Source organism: Urocitellus parryii, chromosome 3 (assembly GCF_045843805.1).
Source record: "Urocitellus parryii isolate mUroPar1 chromosome 3, mUroPar1.hap1, whole genome shotgun sequence".
NCBI classification, from domain to species: Eukaryota; Metazoa; Chordata; class Mammalia; order Rodentia; family Sciuridae; genus Urocitellus; species Urocitellus parryii.
The window spans coordinates 219,894,720-219,911,410 of NC_135533.1; the positions used below are offsets into that span (position 1 = coordinate 219,894,720).

Below are 16,691 nucleotides of genomic sequence, written 5' to 3' on the forward strand. Positions count from 1 at the left end.
CTTGCCAGGAATTGGGGGCGGGGGCAGTTCCATACATCTGGTGACCTGAGCTAGTGCTGCCCCCTCATTTGTGCAGCGGGATCTTAGGGTCTCCACCTGTTGGGGCCTTGGAGAGGATTCGATGCCAGGCGGGATGCACAATGGACCCTCAGTTTTCCAGCACTTGTGTTCCCACTGATTCATTTCAGAATGTGTGATGGGATGGGCCCTAAACGTTGGGAGATGTCCTTCCTCTGCGCTGCAGAGGCCATGTGGTGGAGCTCCCAGGGAGCCCCTGAGAAGCTAGGAAAGGGAAGGGACCTGGGAAGGGTAGGCTGCACCAAGGCCGGTTCTGACCACCCAACAGGGCCCCTGAGGACCAAGGAGGACCCTTCCAGGCAGACTCTGCCATCTGCTCAGGGACCTCAAGCCACTTGCTCAACTGCAGCCAGGGGATGGTTGGTGGAAGCTGAATTGGGACCCACAGCCTGAAGGCCTCACAACTGTAGGGTGCCACATGGGCAGGGCCTCAGAAACTTCTGATTAATGTGTGCTGGTGTGAAATGACCCTGGAGCCGGGCAGGCCAGGCCTGGTTTGGAGCTTAAGACATCCCAGCCTTGGTCCTGGAGAGGTAGCTGGAGTCCCGGGAACGGTGCGCCCTCTGGGGGTCAGCGCAGGAATAGCTTGTAATTGCCTTTATAGGCGTGGTTAAGAGGGTTACCAGGAAATCCAATGCCCTCTTCAACCAACTCCTGTTCATTCCTCAAACCTGAGAAAAGGAGTGCTTCCTGGGGGACAGTGCATGGGTTCCAGACAACTACCCAGGAAACACTCCTTTTCTCCCCATGCCGAGGAAGGGTCACCCTAAGGTCCCAGCCTGATGGGGCTGGGAATGTTTGCATGCATCCAGCACACATAAGGTCTGGTATGCAGTAGGTGCTCAATGACTGTTTTGGTGCATGAATAGAGAAATAAACCCACCATTAGGCTGGCCTGCAGTGGATGATGGCATAGCTCTGCTGATTAATTTGAGACCCCTCCCAAATTAAGTTTCCTGCTCCTCTGTACCCAGAGGCACTGAGGCCTGGGCCCCAAGAGCATCGTGGGAACAGGACCTCAGCGTCTCCTGTCCCAGGGGTCACACTGAGGGATGGGCCATGGGTAGGCTTGGAGGGGTCCTCCTTCCACCCAGGAGTGTCCCTGGCTGCATTCATTCCACCAGTGTTAATGGATTCACAACTGGGTGCCAAGCACAGCCTGGGTGCAGCTGGGAGGGAGACACAGAAGTCCTTCTGCTGGAGCAGGACCTCACAGTTCTCAGGTGGGAACAAGAGCTACTCTTGTTCTGGGCATCAGAAAACTCTGTGACATTTAGCAGAAAACTGGAGAGAGAAGAGGCAGAAGTCCAGCCACAGCCTGAGGAATGGTGCATCTGGAGGAGAAGGGCAAATGGGAGAGAAGTACAGAGGGAGTCCAGTGCCTTCCCAGGTTAGGAGGAGGAATAGCAAGAGCAGGAGGAGGGAGAGAGTGAAGGAGGAGGCAAGGGGGAAGAAAGGGGAGGAGCAGGCGGAGGAAGAAGAAGGAGGAAGAGGAAAAACAGGGGGAAGAGTTAGAACAGGGGGAAGGGGAGAATAGAGGAGGATCAGGAGGAAGGAGAAGAGTAGGAGGAGCTGAAGGAGGAAGAGCAGGAGGAAAGGGAGAAAAAGAGCGAGAGGAGGAGGAGGAGGAAAAGGAGCGAGTGGAGAAGAAAAGGCAGGAGGAGGTGGAAAAGCAGGAAGAGGGGTACCGCAGTGACCTGCCCCAGGGGAGACCCAGGTTGCCAAGGTGACTCGGCCCCACCCCACTCAGTCCCCGCCCCCTGACCGCGTCCGCAGCCTCCAGTCTGGCTCCTCCCCCGCCGTCCGGAGTCAAATTTGACAGCCGTTCCTAGTTTGCCCCTCAGCGGCCACCGTCGCCCGCGCCTCCACCCGCCGCGCGCGCTTCCCGCGCCGCTGGTCCGCTCCACGCCGTGCGTGAGTGTGCGTGCCGTGCGTGAGCGTGCGCGGGCGCGTCGGCCGGCGAGGGAGCAGCAAACGGCCGGCGGCGGGCGCCGCGCGGGGGGCGGGCGGCGCGGAGGCGGCGGCGGCCATGGCCGAGGCGTCGCCGCAGCCCGGACGGTACTTCTGCCACTGCTGCTCGGTGGAGATCGTGCCGCGCCTGCCGGTGAGGCCCGGGCGGGCGGGCGGGCGGGCCGGTACGCGCGGGCCTGGGCAGGCCGCGGCGGGCGGGGGCCGGGCCCGGCGGGGAGACCGAGGCCCGGCGGCGCCGGCGCGGGGCCTCTCCGCGGAGGCCCGTGCGGTGCGGCCTGAGCCCCGCTCCGGGGGCGGGGACGCGGCGGCTCGGCGGGCGGGCGACCCAGCCGCTGCCGGGAGCCCGGGCACCGGTCCGCAAGTGCGGCTCTGCGGCGCAGCCCGAGGCCCGGAGGCGGAGCGCCGCGGGGAGCCGCAGGCGGGGGCGCCGGGCCCCGGCTCGGGAGGATGCGGGCCCTGGGCGGCCGCCGTGGGGAGCCGGGCCCGGAGCGGCGCCGGGGGATGTTCGCCGAGCGCGTGGCCGGGCTGCGGGGGCGCGCCTCGCTGCGCTGGCCGCGTGGGCCCGGCCACTGGGACCCAGGCGCCGTCCGGGTCCCGCAGCTGCCGGTGGCAGGTGTTTGAGGCGAGGTCAGCCTCGGGCCGGGGCGCCGAGGGTCCCCGAGAGCGCCGCCCCCTCGCCCCAGGGGCCCGGCCTGGGTGCGCCCGCGGCGCTTCCTGCTCCTTCGGACCAGGGTGTCGGGCGGGCTCGGCGTCGCCCGGCCTTGGAGTCAGTAGGTGGGCAGGCCTTCCTGCTTCAGTCCGCCCTCTCCCTGCCCAGGCTGGTGGGGAAAGTGGCCATTCTGCGTTTCGGGTGGGAAAACTGAAGCCTGCGGTGGCTCCCGGAGAAGTGGCATGTGGCCCTCCTCTTTGCGCCCTACCCACTCTCCAGCGACTCAGAGGGAGCCGGGTAGGGGAGGTGCAGGGGGCTGAGGGGTCTCTGAGGGGAAGGGGCCTTGGGTGCCGAGGGTTGTGGAGCTGCCATAGCTCCACCCTGCTGGTCACCTACCTCCTGGGGGTGGTACTCCCTGACCAATGGGCCTTCGGAGTTCCCTGAGGGGAGGGACCCTGGAGGGGGGAGAGGCAGCGGGCTTCTGGAGGCCAGGGGCTTACCCTCTCCCTAGAAGGAGAGGGAGGTAAAGTCTGGGCACGGCACGGGCACGGCACAGACCCGAGCTGAGAGCTGCCTCTCTTCCATCCCATCTTCCTGGAGTCTTGTTCCAGCTCTAGCTTTCGTTGTCCCTGCCTTTCTGTTTGTGGCAGGCAGGACTGGTGGCTTGGTAGTGTGCAGACCTGGCTTAGTGACAGTGCTGTCCCTTGTAGCTGCTGCTGCGGGACCCAGGACAGATCCTGTCTTGGGGGATGGAGCCCGGGGCAGGGTGGGTGCAGTGTGTGGAGCTGACCTGACCCAGCTGTATTCTTGGTCTGCCTTCCTGGGCTTCCTGGGGCCCACATGGTGTGGCTGCTTCCTGACTGTGGCTTTGGGCAAGGAGGACCCTGACGTCCTCTGACTGTCACCAGACGTGGTGAGGACATTCCTCTAGTCACAGCAATCCAGTGTGGTCTTTCACCTTACAGGTTTATAGACTGGCCCAGGGCCTGACAGACACTAAATCAGACCTTGGCAAAATTTCATCAGAACCAGTAACAGTGGGGAGGAGGTGTGGGCTCGGGTGTGGTGACTGGTCTTGAGGATGCCTGCCTGTGGGCTGTGGTGGGACTCAATCAGTGGCCAGCTGGCTGTGGCAGAACTGCTGTGTCCTGGGACTGGCATACCTGGTGCCCTGGGAGGGGTCTGTCAACCTGGGAAAGTCCCAGCCTGTCCCTGACACCCCAAAGAGGAGCTTGTCCACGTTGTAGTCAGTTCTGAGGTGTCTGCTGCGGCTCAGACTCTTGGCTGGTTGTTAGGAAATGTCTGCTTCCTGATGACAGGGATGGGCTGCTGTCATAAGGTTACCATCTCAAGCCCCTGAGCTGCTGTGGTCCTTGAGCCTGCTCTAGGGGGCTTCTCTGAGTCAGCTACACCACTTCTCAACATCCTGGCCTGTTCAGTGAATTGGAGTTAGGGGACAAGGAGCATGTATGCAGGTGGCTAGTACCTGGCCCGTGTCCCTGGTGGAGGGGACTGTGCAGACAGGTGGGCGGGTGCTCGGCTCTGACTGAGAGGCAGTGCAGGGAGCATCTGGGCGTCAGGACTGCTCAGCTTAGGTGGAGAGGCAGGTGGGAGCAGGAACCAGCCGGGCTAGCTGGAGGCCTCCAGGGCAGGTACACAGGCCCAAACTCCTCCCAGGATGACACACAGGGCATGGATGTGGAGCACCCTGTGGGCAGGCACCTGCCCAGTGCTGGCCTCTCTGGCCTCCCTCCCTCACAGCACCCTGTGGCCCGAGCCAGGGCAGACAGGTGTAAATGGAGGGACTTTCTTTAGTGAGAGTCCTGGGGTCTCTTTGTGCCACCTGGGGAGGGGAAGTGGTGTAGGCCTGACCACCTGGCATTCCCCAACCCCATGGACAAGCCTGCTGCTCCTAGAGGTGTAAACTAGTGGGTGATGCAGCCTCTGAGATGGATGGGTAGACAAGGAAGGCCAGGGGTGAGCCAGGGGCAGTGGGGGCAGCTGTTATTGTCACTGACGGCTCTTCTTGGACTCTGGAAGTCTCTGGGAGCCTCTGTCCCCTTCTCTCCCCACCCCAGGTGTGCATCTGTTTCTGCCCAACATCCATTGGCCTATTGAGTGTGCCCTGCTGTGTGCTGTAAGCTGTGGTAGAGATTCCTGTTCCCCTTCACAGTGTCTGTCCAGTGTCCTGTGGTGGTTCTGTGGGGGAGGGTAGAGGAAACTGCCTCCCAGCAGTATTCTGTAAGCCCAGCACCTGGTGGTGGGTGGAGCGTCGGGGATGCCCAGGGAGTCATGGCTGGGGTGGGTAGGACAACTGTAGGCTGAATTTTTCCTTTCAGGGTTCTGCCCACATCAGCACTCTTCTGTTTGTGCCCAGGAGGGCAACTTGACCTGGGGTCCTGGGCAGAGCCACCCCTGCAGTCCCAGGGCCTCCACACCCTGAGCCTTCTGTATAGTGGCACATGCAAGGTGCCTGTCGTGGTAGATCAGCCAGAGAATCCTGGAAGGTGGAGTTAGGTGCCACTGGGCTTCAGTGCCTGTGGGGCCTGTGTGCAGTGGACACCATCCCACCAGGTGCCCTGAGTGCAGTTGCAGGTGTGCAAAAGCCCTCACAGCAGATCTGTGCTGAGCAGCAGCTTTGCTCTCCTGGTGTTCTTCTGGTCTGTACCAAGAGCCTCGTGTCCTTGGTGCAGGGTTCACACATGCTGTGAGACGGACATGATGCAGATGCGAGTCTTGGTGGCACCTGCTAGGTCTAAGAAGAAAAGGACAGGAGGAGTGTCACATGCACCCCTGGGGCTATGGAGAGAGTTGGGCGTCCACATCTCCCCATGCACACCATGCTCAGCTGAGAAGTCTGCATTATTATCCTGCATGGAAGAGTAGTGGTGTGGGCCGGGGTTATAACTCAGTGGTAGAGCGCTTGCCTGGCATGCGTGAGGCACTGGATTCGATTCTCAGCACATCGACAGCTTAAAAAAAAAATAATAATAATAATACATAAAAAGAGAAACAGAGTGGTGGGCTTCCTCAGAGACCCATAAAGGCATTCAGCACTGTGGCCCTCTCATCTTTGGCTCAGTTTCCCCAGCTTCCCTGTGGTGCCTGGATGAGGGCTCCCGTGTGTGTATTGTACAAGCATTACCTGAATGAAGGGATGTGGCATGGACACATGGTTGTACATATCTTCACTGGGCAGGATTGGTGCCTATCCCTCTCCCCACCTCCAGGGGAGGAGTAAGTGGGCACAGAGCCAGGGTCCGTCATCCTGACAGAGGCTTGTGAGGAACAGAAATGGCCAAGCAGCAGGGCTGGTGAGGGTGGCCTCTGCAGAATGGTGTCCAGATGGACACTTAGAGGGAGGCAGTTGTGGCAGAATGGACAGTGCAGGGCTAGGAGGGTGTCAGAACTGGGCACAAGCTGCCTCTGGCTGGGACCTTGGCTGCTCTGGACAAGGGGCAGCTGGCCAGTCTTGGCTAGGGCTGATGATACAGGTCATGGGGAGGAGCTTGGGTCAAGCCTGCAGAGGTGGCTTTGGGTCTGATAGGAAAGTGTGGCAGGCACAGTGTACAGCCACCGTGGCCTGGGGACCCTATGGGACATATGCCCACAGGCTGCATGGCCCCAGTGACAAGTGATCCTTGGCCGAGAAGAGGAGGTTGCCTGATTTCCAGGGCTACGGTGTGGGCTGGCTGCAGTGACCTGAGAGAGCTCTGGGGCAGGCCAAGTCTGGGAGGTGTGGGAGCCACCAGGCCCACAGACTTGTCTTCCTGTTTGAACTGTAGGGCACCTTAGCTGACATGGGCCTGCCTGATCTGAGTGTGGCTGGGGTTTGTCACAGGAAGCCATGAGCCTGGTCTTGGGACTCAAGAGCCTGCCATCCCCAGAGTGGGTCCTTGGCTTCCCTTCCAGGACATCACAGCATCATCTATGCCCCCAGCGCAGCAGGCTGCCCACCTGGCTGCCAGTGCTGGGGTGCCACTATGGGTCTGTAGCTCCTGTGTCTGAGTGTGCCTCTCCCAGGAGGCTCCAGGACCTCTGTCATTGGGACACCTGCTGAGTCTGGGTCACTCCGGGACAGGAGACCACCAGAAAAACCTGGGCCTGGCCTCCAGGAGCATCCAACAGGTGGCTTGGGTCATTGAGGCCATAGGGGGAGTCTTTCGCTGCAGCCAGCTATGTGGCCAGCAGGAACACACATCCCTGGGCCTCCCAGGAGCGGCTCTTGAGGGCTGCAGCCTGCGTTTGCTCTAGCAATGTGGCTTTGCTGGTGGAGGGCGTTCATGGTGACTCTTGCTCCTCTCTCCTGCAGGATTACATCTGCCCCAGGTGTGAGTCTGGTTTTATCGAGGAGCTTCCAGAAGAGACCAGGTAGCATAGCACAGCTCGTGGTGGTGCCTGGGAGAGTGGGGGGGGTCGCACACCTGCCAGGCCTGGGGTCCTTACTTTCAGGACACACGCCTCAAGGCAAAGGGACGATAGCCTCGTGGCACTTGGTCAGTGTATGTGTGCCCACCTCACCGCCTCCCTCACCTCATGGGGATGGCACCCACGTTCGCTGTGGTGGGGACAGAAGGCGGATTGATGCTGGAGCTGGTGTGAGCTGACGGGGGTTGGGGCACTGTTGTCACCTGAGCACGTGGTGGAGTCCTAGATGGGAGGTGCCAGTGCCTCTGGTGCTGTGCTCCTCTTTCCTGACGAGGAGGATGGCTGTGTGCCCTCAGGGATGGCAAGGGCTGCTGGCTTCTGCCGACAAGCACCTTCTCTCCCCAGGAATACAGAAAACGGTTCCGCTCCCTCCACGGCCCCCGCTGACCAGAGCCGGCAGCCGTTTGAGGTGAGTGGGAATTCCAGGTCCCTGGGGCTTCAGCTATTGTCATTCTGCCACTGGCCCACCCAGCTTGGCTCCTGGTCCCCTGCCTCTCGCATCCGTGATCTGCTTAGTCTGGTGTCCACACGTCACTGTCTGCCTGTGTCCCGCCTGCTGGGGTGAGTTCTAAGCAGGCTGGACCCTCCCTGGCTCATGGAGCCCCTATGCCTGGGATGGGCCCACCTGCAGGAGGTGCGTGCCCCCCGGAGACAGGCCCCACAAGGGCTAGGTGTGGGCAGTGAGCGGGTGCAGGGGCACGGGCCTGTCCTCCGCCTCTCCTTGAGGACATGGAAAGGTGATGGCCTGGAGGCTGTGGGCAGGGTCCTTGGGCCACCCAGGTGGATTTGACAGCCCCACTGTCGTACCTGCCTTTCATCTGCCTGTCTGTCCCAGGGCTCCTTGCCTCTGTGTGTGGGGCCCTGAGCAGACCACGCAGGCTCAGGTCCTGCTCCCCTCTCCAGAACGTGGACCAGCACCTGTTCACGCTGCCCCAGGGCTACGGACAGTTTGCTTTCGGCATCTTTGACGACAGCTTTGAGATCCCCACGTTCCCTCCTGGGGCACAGGCCGATGACAGCAGGGACCCTGAGAGCCGGAGGGAGAGAGAACACCAGTCCCGGCACCGGTATGGCGCCCGGCAGCCCCGAGCCCGCCTCACCGCCAGGCGGGCCACCGGCCGGCACGAAGGCGTCCCCACGCTGGAAGGGTGAGGGGGCCTGGGGGTGGCCAGAGAGGGCCCCGCTCAGCGAGACGGGTTGTTCAGGCCCTTGGACGTAGGCATGTGTTCTGCTGAAGCCTGGGCTTCTTGCCAGGCTCCTGTGAAAGAAGGCCTGGCCTTGCAGTCCGGGGGGTCCACGGTTGCAGGAGCAGGGCTGGCCTGGCCCTTCTGACAGCCCCTCCTCCCAGAAGTCTGGCTCTCCTCACCCCAGGGGAGTTGAGCCCCACACTGCACTTTGGAGGCAGGACCGTGCCAGGTTGGGGCTGCAGCTGGCCCCGGCTTGAGGAGTTGTGTGACAGCACGTCTGGGCTGCCCAGGCCACCGTGCAATGCGGATGGAACGGCTCGCTCCCCGGACCTCAGCAGGAGGCTGTGCTGGGTTCTTTTCGTGTTTTTTCTCCCCCTGAGGCCTGATGGGTCATCTCTGGGTGCTGGCACAGGCCCGACTCCCATGGGTGTGTGACCTGCCTCCTCTCTTCCAGGATCATCCAGCAGTTGGTCAACGGCATCATCACTCCGGCCACCATCCCCAACTTGGGCCTGGGCCCCTGGTGAGTAGCAGGGGGTGGGGGGCACACCCGCCCACCCCTGGCCTCCTGACCTGGCCTCTCGCCCCCAGGGGCGTCCTGCACTCCAACCCAATGGACTACGCCTGGGGGGCCAACGGCCTGGATGCCATCATCACGCAGGTACAGGGTGACTGCACCCAGCATTTGAGGGTTCATCCAGAGAAGGCAGGGCATGGTCTCCTCTTGCAGAGACCACCCTGGAGGTCCCTGTATCTCACCTCTTGCCTGTTACAGCCTGACATCCCATGGACCAAGGTGCTAGATCTCCCCTGGGGGCCCCGCTCTCTTTCTTTCTTGCCTGGGTACTGCCCATACTATGAGTGGACTGGGACCCTGAGCAGCCAGTAGGTAGTCGAGGCAGCAGTGGGCACAGCCACCTCCCTGGCAGAACCCGGGGCCCAGCCAGCCCGGGACCACACCCTGATGCTCTTGTAGGTCCTCCAGCCTTGCCCCATGGGCGGGGGTGCCTGCTCCCTGGGGTGCCTGGCCTTGGAGCTCCTGGCACTCACTTCTTGTCTTTCAGCTCCTCAACCAGTTTGAAAACACGGGCCCCCCTCCCGCAGACAAGGAGAAGATCCAGGCCCTGCCCACCGTCCCCGTCACCGAGGAGCACGTAGGTATGCTCTTCTTGGCCTTGGTGCCCAGGGCCTAGGTGCTCCTGCTGGGGCGGGGCCCATGGGGGCCTGGACCCACCTGGCCCTGCCTGTCCCACAGGCTCTGGGCTTGAGTGCCCCGTGTGCAAGGACGACTACGCGCTGGGTGAGAGTGTGCGGCAGCTGCCCTGCAACCACCTGTTCCACAACGGCTGCATCGTGCCCTGGCTGGAGCAGGTGAGCCCACCCGCTGCCCGCGCCCGCCCTGGGGGCGCCAGCCTCTAACTCCCCGCCTCACCTCTGTCCCCACAAAGCACGACAGCTGCCCTGTCTGCCGCAAGAGCCTCACCGGACAGAACACGGCCACCAACCCCCCGGGCCTGACTGGGGTGAGCTTCTCCTCCTCCTCCTCGTCCTCGTCCTCCTCCTCGCCCAGCAACGAGAACGCCACGAGCAACTCCTGAGCTGGCGCCAGCTCCAGCTCCCAGGCCGCTGCGCAGCTCCGGCAGGCCCCAGGCTGCGCGCCAGGCTCGGGGACCCGGCTCTCCAGGGGACCAGAGCCCAGCCAGCCCCGGCCACGCAGCCCTGGAGGGACATCCGTGCCCAGCTGCTCCCTGCACGGAGGGGTGTGGGCCACATGTCCCCTGCAGGGCACCAGCCTTCTGTCCCATCTCTAACCTCACCCTCCAAACGTTCAACGGTGGAAAGGTTTTTATGATTTTAAATTATTACTGCTTTGAAATAAATGGACGTTTTAGCTCTCGCGCGGCCACGCATGATCTGTGCAGCTGCTCCGCCAGGGCCGCGTGTGCCACCTGGACGGGCCACGGGGCCTCGGACCGCACAGCGAGCGCCGGCCTCGGGACCACAAGGGTGACCAGCAGAACCAGGAACAAAACTGCTCTAACAGACGTTTTTTAAAGGGAAAAAATATGTGTATCTTGAAAGCTATTTAAAATACACCTACTTGAAAGAGGAGCCGGTGGCTCGGCGTTTTCCTTCGCGCCTGTGTGTCCAGAGGGCCTGAGCGGCTGGCAGGGCAAGGGTGCCTCCCCCGGGAGCCCAGGGGCTGCACGCCTCCTGACCACAGAGCAGGCCTTGGACATCGAGTGGAGTGGTCCAGAAGGGCCAAGTGGCATTTGGTGGCAGAACTGTGTAACTGGAACCAGTGCTCCAGGAAGTCAGGCAGGGCCTCTGTTCCCAGCCCTCAGGTGTGCGTCCTCAGGACCATCCATGGCACTGGGCAGCCAGTGTGGCCTGTAGAGCAGCCTCTGCTGCCCAGGTGGTGGAGTGCCCTGGAGTCCCATGACCCCAAGGCCCCAGTACCCGGGAGCGTGGACAGTCGAGGGCTTCGCCTGCCCCATGCCTGCTGGGTGCTTTCTGGGCTTCTGTGACTGGAAGGACACCACGGTGGCCCGACCTGGTGGATGCCGTGGCAGCGCGGAGGAGGGAGGCTGGCAGAAGCAGCCCACAGTCAACCCCTACCTGGAGGCACATGGGGCCTTGTGGATGAGACGGAGCTCTGGTCCTGGAGCACCCTGTGCTGGCAGCCAGTGCAGACCCAGGCCACCATCTGCCCTGGTGGGGGGCAGCTCCACAGCTAGGCTCGCTCCTGGGAGCTTTGAGTTGCGCAGCCTGTGGGGACCCGAGGCTTAGCTCCTGAATGCTGTCGCCTCTGGTGGCCGAAGCTGCCACCTGTGTAGGCAGTTCCGGTCCCATGCCCAGCCAGGAGGAACACAGTGAGGACTGGCTGCAGGGTGTGCCGTCCCCAGGGCCCATCAGTGGAGGGCGAAGATCCAAAGCCCCTTGGCAGCCCCTACCCATCCCAAGAGGCAGGAGGCTGGGATGATGGCATCTGTGTGTGTCCTGCTGCTGTGACACACGACAGCATCTGATGGGCTGAGACGTTTATTGTCAAACAGTTCTGGGTGGCAGCCAATGTGGGCTGCCCCGGCTAAACCCAGGCGTGGCAGGACTAGATCCTCCTGAGGCCCAGGGACAGTCCCCCTCCCCCTCCTCCAGCCCAGAGCCAGCGCGCAGCCTCTTCCAGGGCCTCTGACTTTGGCCCTCCTGCCTCTTCTCAGGAGGACCCCTGGGTGGCCCCACTCAGGGGTCTCCTCCCCTGATCCCCCCCAGAGCCCCTTGCCCTGGGAAGTGCCATGTCCACAGGCCCTGGGGGTGAGGCCTGGATGTCTGGGCTGCTGTTCTGGCAGCACGGCCGCCTGGTGGCGGGGCGACCATCCCACGCACACTGCACTGGGCCCTGCAGGCCTGCCCCTCCTTGCTGCCCACAGCCGCCCCGTGCACCCCTCAGCCTTTGCCCTTGCCAGCTCCCATCCGGGCACTCCTCCTCAGCCTGGCCTGGGCGTGCCTTCATCCTGGACGTGCTCCTCCTCGTGCTGGGCCGTGGACCCAGCTTGCCATCTGCCTCCCCCAGCCTGGGGGACCCAGTGAGGCCCCCCAGTAGGCACCCAGTTAAGGCTCAGGATGAGCGAGCCGAACGCCCTGCAGCCTGGCCCCTGCCACCTGTCTCAGGTGTCCTGGGGCCCTCCTTCCTGCCCCAGCCTCCAGGTCTGTCAGCAGGCCCTTGAGACCTCAAAGGGCTTCAGGAGACCAGGACGGGCAGGAAGTGGGTGGACAGGTGATGCCGCCGTGTGCGCATGCCTTGCCGGGGAGCCCCCCGTCCGTCCAGTGCCAGGAACATGGGCCGGCCCCGGTGGCGCCAGCGGAGTGAGGCGTAGGTGTTGTAGCCGTTCTCCTCGATGCGCTCCAGGAACCTGCAGTCGACACGGCAGACCCGCTGAGGGCGGTGCGTGAGGCCAGCTGACGCTGCCCTCTGCCCACCCCTGCCCACCACCACCCGGTACTCACCGACCCATAGAGGTGGCCCTGACGGCTCATGGCCACGTAGAAGCCTGAATGCACAGCCTTGATGGCCACGGTGCCCACGTGGACAGAGCGGATCTCCACAACACCTGCGCAGAGGGGCTGGTCAGGGCCACCACCAGCTTCCACTCCCACTAACCATCTCTCCACGTAGGCCTGCCTCATCCTCCACTCATCTGCACCCCTACTGTGCACCTGCCCGGGCAGGCTGCTCAGGAGCCGGGCATCCCTGTCCATGTCCTTCAGCTCAGGCACAAGGCTGGGAACCAGGCTCGGCTTGAGCCACCCAGGACTCCTTGGGTCTGTATGTGCTTGCAGCAGCTCGCGATCGGGCAGCCCTTGGCCAACTGCTGAGGGCCAGAAGGGCAGCTAGGCCCCGTAGAGCCACAGAGGCCTGGCTCCCTCTCCGCAGGCGCACTTCCTGCCCTGTTCCAGGGAGCCCGCTGCTGCCCTGGCAGCCCTGGACAGAGGTGCTGCCTGCACTGACTCCCCAGAGGGGCCACCACAGCAGCCTGTCAGTGGGTCACTGGACAGGGCCTGCACCATGAGTGCAGCCCCGTCCAGTAGAGGCACAGCGAGGACCCTCCCACTGTGCCTGGGCATGGTGCCAAGGGCCGACTCCAGGCGCTGCCCTCCAGCTGTTGTTCTGGACATGGAGGCCAAAGCCTGTGAGGTGGCAGTACCACCTCCACTGCCACGCCACTCGCCCTCCAGGGCCAGGTGCACAGCCCATGTGCATGGTCAGCTCCTGGTCACCATCCAAGGCTCACCACCTTCCCAGAGAGGCCGCCAGACCCCCTCCTGACCCGCATGGCCCGCTGTGAGGGCAGGGACCCTCATGCCACAGTGCACTGCGGTGCCATCAGTAACCTCCAATTCAGGAAGAAGAGCCCGTTCACAGAGCCACCTGTCCTCCATCACCCCACCCCTGTCCAGATGGGGCAGACGCTCAAGGGAAGCAGTGCCCACTCCAGGTCGCCTGGCAGAGCCAGCTCTCTCCGCCAGCCTGAGGCCACCCCGCCTGGCCATGCTACCATGGATGGACCTGCCTGGCCAGTCCCCTGTCATTGCCCTCCCCGCGTGCTGCCTCAGGGCCTTGGAGCCCCAGATGAAAGCCTCCGTGAACGGCAGGGGTGATTATGTATCCTGATGTGGTGATTCAGGTGCCAGTGACCAGCTTGCCCCCTGCCCAGACCGGGCGGCTGTGTGAAGTGACCCCTGGTCTCCCGGTGCCCAGTCTCTTCTGTGCCCGGCCTCTCCTCCTGCTGTACATATTTCACACTTGCTGAGCAGGGCCCAGAGGCCACAGCCCAAAAGCAGAGGCAGTGGGGCTTCCTGTCACTGTGAGCCTCAGCTCCACCTCCCCTGCTTGGTGGGACCCTCTGTAGCCTGGGTTCTTTCACCTGTCACAGGAGTCACATCAACATAGGTACTGACTTCAGTGTCAGGAGCCCAGAGTTGAGTGTCCACCCCCTGACCCAGCTGGACCACTGCAACCCTCCCTGCTGCCCATTTCCCTCCTGTACTCTGGCGACCCCCCTCTCAGAACTATACCGTTCAGACCCTTGTCTGCAGGAAGCCAGGAGCCTTGAGTGCCCCACCCTCCCTCTTACCCAGTGGGTTGCACCCACCTTAGGGCAGAGGAAACAGGCCCGAGCTAGGGAATGACTTGGTCAGCGCACCCTTTGTCAATACTGTGCCCCCGCCGCCCTCTCCGGCCTGCTGCCCCAGCGCACTTACTGTCCTGGCCGTGGCGCCAGCGGGTGCCCAGCACCCGGCCGCCGGGGTCCACGCGCAAGAAGAATTGGGTGGAGGAGAATAGGCGCCTCCAGCGCACGTCGCCTTCCAGGTGCGGGTAGCTGCGCGGCCTCCTGGGCGCGCTCGGAGTCCCCGCAGCACTGGGCGCACGCGCCAGCAGCAGCCAGGCCAGGCCAAGCCAGAGGCGGCGGCGCATGGCCCACTCCGCTCACCGCCGGCTCTAGTCTCCGGAGTCCGCGGCTCGACCTGGCTTCGCAGGGGGACGGGGGCGGGACTCGCGTTGGCCAATGGCAGTCGAGAGGTGGGGCCCATGTCTGCCTCTGGGCGGGCACAGCCCGGCAGTCAGCCAATGGGCGCCTGTGAGAGGGCAGGCCCCGCCCACGACTCGCGGCCTCAGGTGCCTGCGTTGATCTCCAGGGTGCGAGGCCGGTACAGAGACCCGAGCGACCAGAGACAGAGCTCAGGGAGAGACAGAGGCTGAGAGACAGTTACTGAGAGAGACAGACCAGGAGAGACTAAGAAACAGCGACAGGGACAGGCAGAGACCGGGAGGTGCGCGGGCAGAGACCGAGTCAGAGGGGCACCCCCAGGTGGACTCTTCTCTCCAGCTTCCTGAAAGGGGCAGCAGGGGCTTCTCTGTGGGATAGGGAGGGAGGGCTGCAGGTGGGCAGCAGCCCCAGGAGTTGGGACCAGCGGGCCAGTCCGTGGTCAGCCGAGAGGGCCGGATGACCCCCCAGAGGTTGTGGCACGTCTGAGGTGGCAGGAATGGGCGGCTGCTCACCCACGCGGGCTCCCGCTTATGGCCACACCCGAGCCCCACGCAGGCCACCCCAGCTCGCCAGCCAGCACCCACCCTCATCAGCCCGCCCGCACCCGGGGCTCCGAGGTGCGCACAGTGGCTCCACAGGCTCAGAGCCAAGAGGTGCCCCGGACAGGCCCCCAGCGCAGCGACCTCCCCGCAGCCCTCGGGAGCACATGCCCAGATCCCAGTTCTGCCCACTGCTCCCAACACCCCTGGCTTTCCTCCTGACCCCAGGCGGCACCTTAAAATAGCTCTAAGGTGGAGACCTGTGAGCAGCCGCCCTCTGGGGAGCCCTCTGGACGGGAGACCGGTCTGGCGGCTCAGGGGTTCCCCCGACTCTTCCGGCCCTGGGCGGGTCCGCAGTGGGTGGGGCCAGCCGGGTCTCCAGCCCCAGGGTGGGTAGGGCCAGGTGCCTCCACGCTAGATGCAGCCTGGCCCTGCTCCCCACATTCAAATCCTGACACCAGACCTGCATGACCTGGGGTTGTCACCTCACCCCACCTGGCTCCCCTGAAAAATGGCCAGCAAGGGACATCTGAAAGAACCAGCAGGTGATTCCAATGGTGGCAGAGGATGCAGCACTCCATGCTGAATAAAGAAGCTTCCCTTTCCTCCCCAGGGCCCTGCCCCCACCAGGATGTCCTCCGGGCCCCTCCCCTCCGGAGGACCAGCGCTCACCTGGGAGGCCACTTCACCCAGGAGTCTGACTTACGTGGTTTAATAGCAGCTTGACTGAATGTATTCTGCCTGCCATACAAATCGCCCACGTGAAGTGCACAGTTCAGCATTAGTAGCGCACTCGCAGTTGTGCAACCAGACCCACTAATTCAAGAACATTCCACCACCCCACAGAGGAATCCAATGCCCATCCACCTGGAGTCCCCCTCCTGTCTCTGGACTCTCCTGTCCTGGACATTTTCTGTTAATGGAGTTACATACTGTGTGGCTTTGTTTTGTTTTGGTACCAGGGATTGAACCCAGAAGCACTTAACCACTGACCCACATCGCAGTTCTTTTTTATACTTTAATCAGAGACAGGGTCTTGCCTCAGCCTCCTAAGCCACTGCATGCCACTGCTCCCAGCTCCATTGTATGTTAGTTAGTTAGTTAGTTCGTTCCTTCCTTTTTTTTTTTTAAAGAGAGAGTGAGAGAGAGAGAGAATTTTAATATTTATTATTTATCGGCAGACACATCATCTTTCTTTGTATGTGGTGCTGAGAATCGAACCCGGGCCACACGCATGCCAGGCGAGCGCGCTACCGCTTGAGCCACATCCCCAGCCCCTTCCTTTCTCTCTCTCTCTCTTTCTTTCTTTCCAAGAGGAATACTGGGTATTGAACTCAGGGACACTCAACCACTGAGCCACATCCACAGCCCTGTTTTGTATTTTATTTAGAGACAGGATCTCACTGAATTGCTCAGTGCCTTGCCATTGCTGAGGCTGTCTTTGAACCCAAGATACTCCTGCCTCAGCCTCCTGGGCTGCTGGGATTGTAAGTGTGCCCAGCTCCATTGTGAATTTTTGAAAGACTTTGAGCTTACAGAAAAGTTGTGAGATTAGTACAATTAATATGTGCAAACTGTACTTCTGAATTCCTCTGTTCTATATATTCCTTTTGCTCTCTATCAGCAGGAGAATGTGAAAGACATCCTCATAAATTCACACTGTGGAACACTACACAGCCACACACACACACACAAAAGTACACAGCAGGTGTCAATCTCAAACAATGCTGAGTTAAAGCAGCCAGATGTGCAGGAGCCCACCAATGTGGCCTTCCAGGACAGGTAGGACAGC

At 62.3% G+C, this 16,691-nt stretch overlaps 2 protein-coding genes across 4 annotated transcripts; one reads left to right on the plus strand and one right to left on the minus strand.

The window, feature by feature from the left end:
• Nucleotides 1-2,069: 2,069 nt before the first annotated feature.
• Nucleotides 2,070-10,425, plus strand: Rnf126 (ring finger protein 126). Of its 2 annotated transcripts, none has more exons than XM_026413949.2 (9): nucleotides 2,070-2,182; nucleotides 7,011-7,069; nucleotides 7,472-7,535; nucleotides 8,030-8,274; nucleotides 8,768-8,836; nucleotides 8,905-8,974; nucleotides 9,378-9,471; nucleotides 9,569-9,684; nucleotides 9,762-10,425. In XM_026413949.2, the coding sequence occupies exons 1-9, from the start codon at nucleotides 2,108-2,110 to the stop codon at nucleotides 9,909-9,911; spliced, it is 942 nt and encodes a 313-aa protein (XP_026269734.2). In that variant the 5' UTR covers nucleotides 2,070-2,107; the 3' UTR covers nucleotides 9,912-10,425. The 2 variants fall into 2 exon arrangements, with proteins under 2 accessions (XP_026269734.2, XP_026269735.2); XM_026413950.2 differs by having other exon boundaries at nucleotides 8,030-8,193.
• A 969-nt stretch (nucleotides 10,426-11,394) lies between these two features.
• On the minus strand, nucleotides 11,395-14,287 carry Fgf22 (fibroblast growth factor 22). Of its 2 annotated transcripts, none has more exons than XM_026414014.2 (3): nucleotides 14,074-14,287; nucleotides 12,319-12,422; nucleotides 11,395-12,224 (listed from the first exon to the last, which is right to left on the minus strand). In XM_026414014.2, the coding sequence occupies exons 1-3, from the start codon at nucleotides 14,285-14,287 to the stop codon at nucleotides 12,024-12,026; spliced, it is 519 nt and encodes a 172-aa protein (XP_026269799.1). In that variant the 3' UTR covers nucleotides 11,395-12,023. The 2 variants fall into 2 exon arrangements, with proteins under 2 accessions (XP_026269799.1, XP_026269800.1); XM_026414015.2 differs by having other exon boundaries at nucleotides 11,998-12,247.
• Nucleotides 14,288-16,691: the final 2,404 nt, after the last annotated feature.

Bases quoted from the DNA above. Each gene is read 5' to 3' on its own strand.
- Fgf22 (XM_026414014.2), bottom strand. From the start codon at position 14,287: ATGCGCCGCCGCCTCTGGCTTGGCCTGGCCTGGCTGCTGCTGGCGCGT. The intron at 12,423-14,073 runs GTAAGTGCGCTG...CCCTCTGCGCAG, and splicing joins CTGGCGCCACGGCCAGGACA to GTGTTGTGGAGATCCGCTCT. The intron at 12,225-12,318 runs GTGAGTACCGGG...TGTCGACTGCAG, and splicing joins AGGGCCACCTCTATGGGTCG to GTTCCTGGAGCGCATCGAGG.
- Rnf126 (XM_026413949.2), top strand. From the start codon at position 2,108: ATGGCCGAGGCGTCGCCGCAGCCCGGACGGTACTTCTGCCACTGCTGC. The intron at 2,183-7,010 runs GTGAGGCCCGGG...TCTCTCCTGCAG, and splicing joins AGATCGTGCCGCGCCTGCCG to GATTACATCTGCCCCAGGTG. The intron at 8,837-8,904 runs GTGAGTAGCAGG...TCTCGCCCCCAG, and splicing joins AACTTGGGCCTGGGCCCCTG to GGGCGTCCTGCACTCCAACC.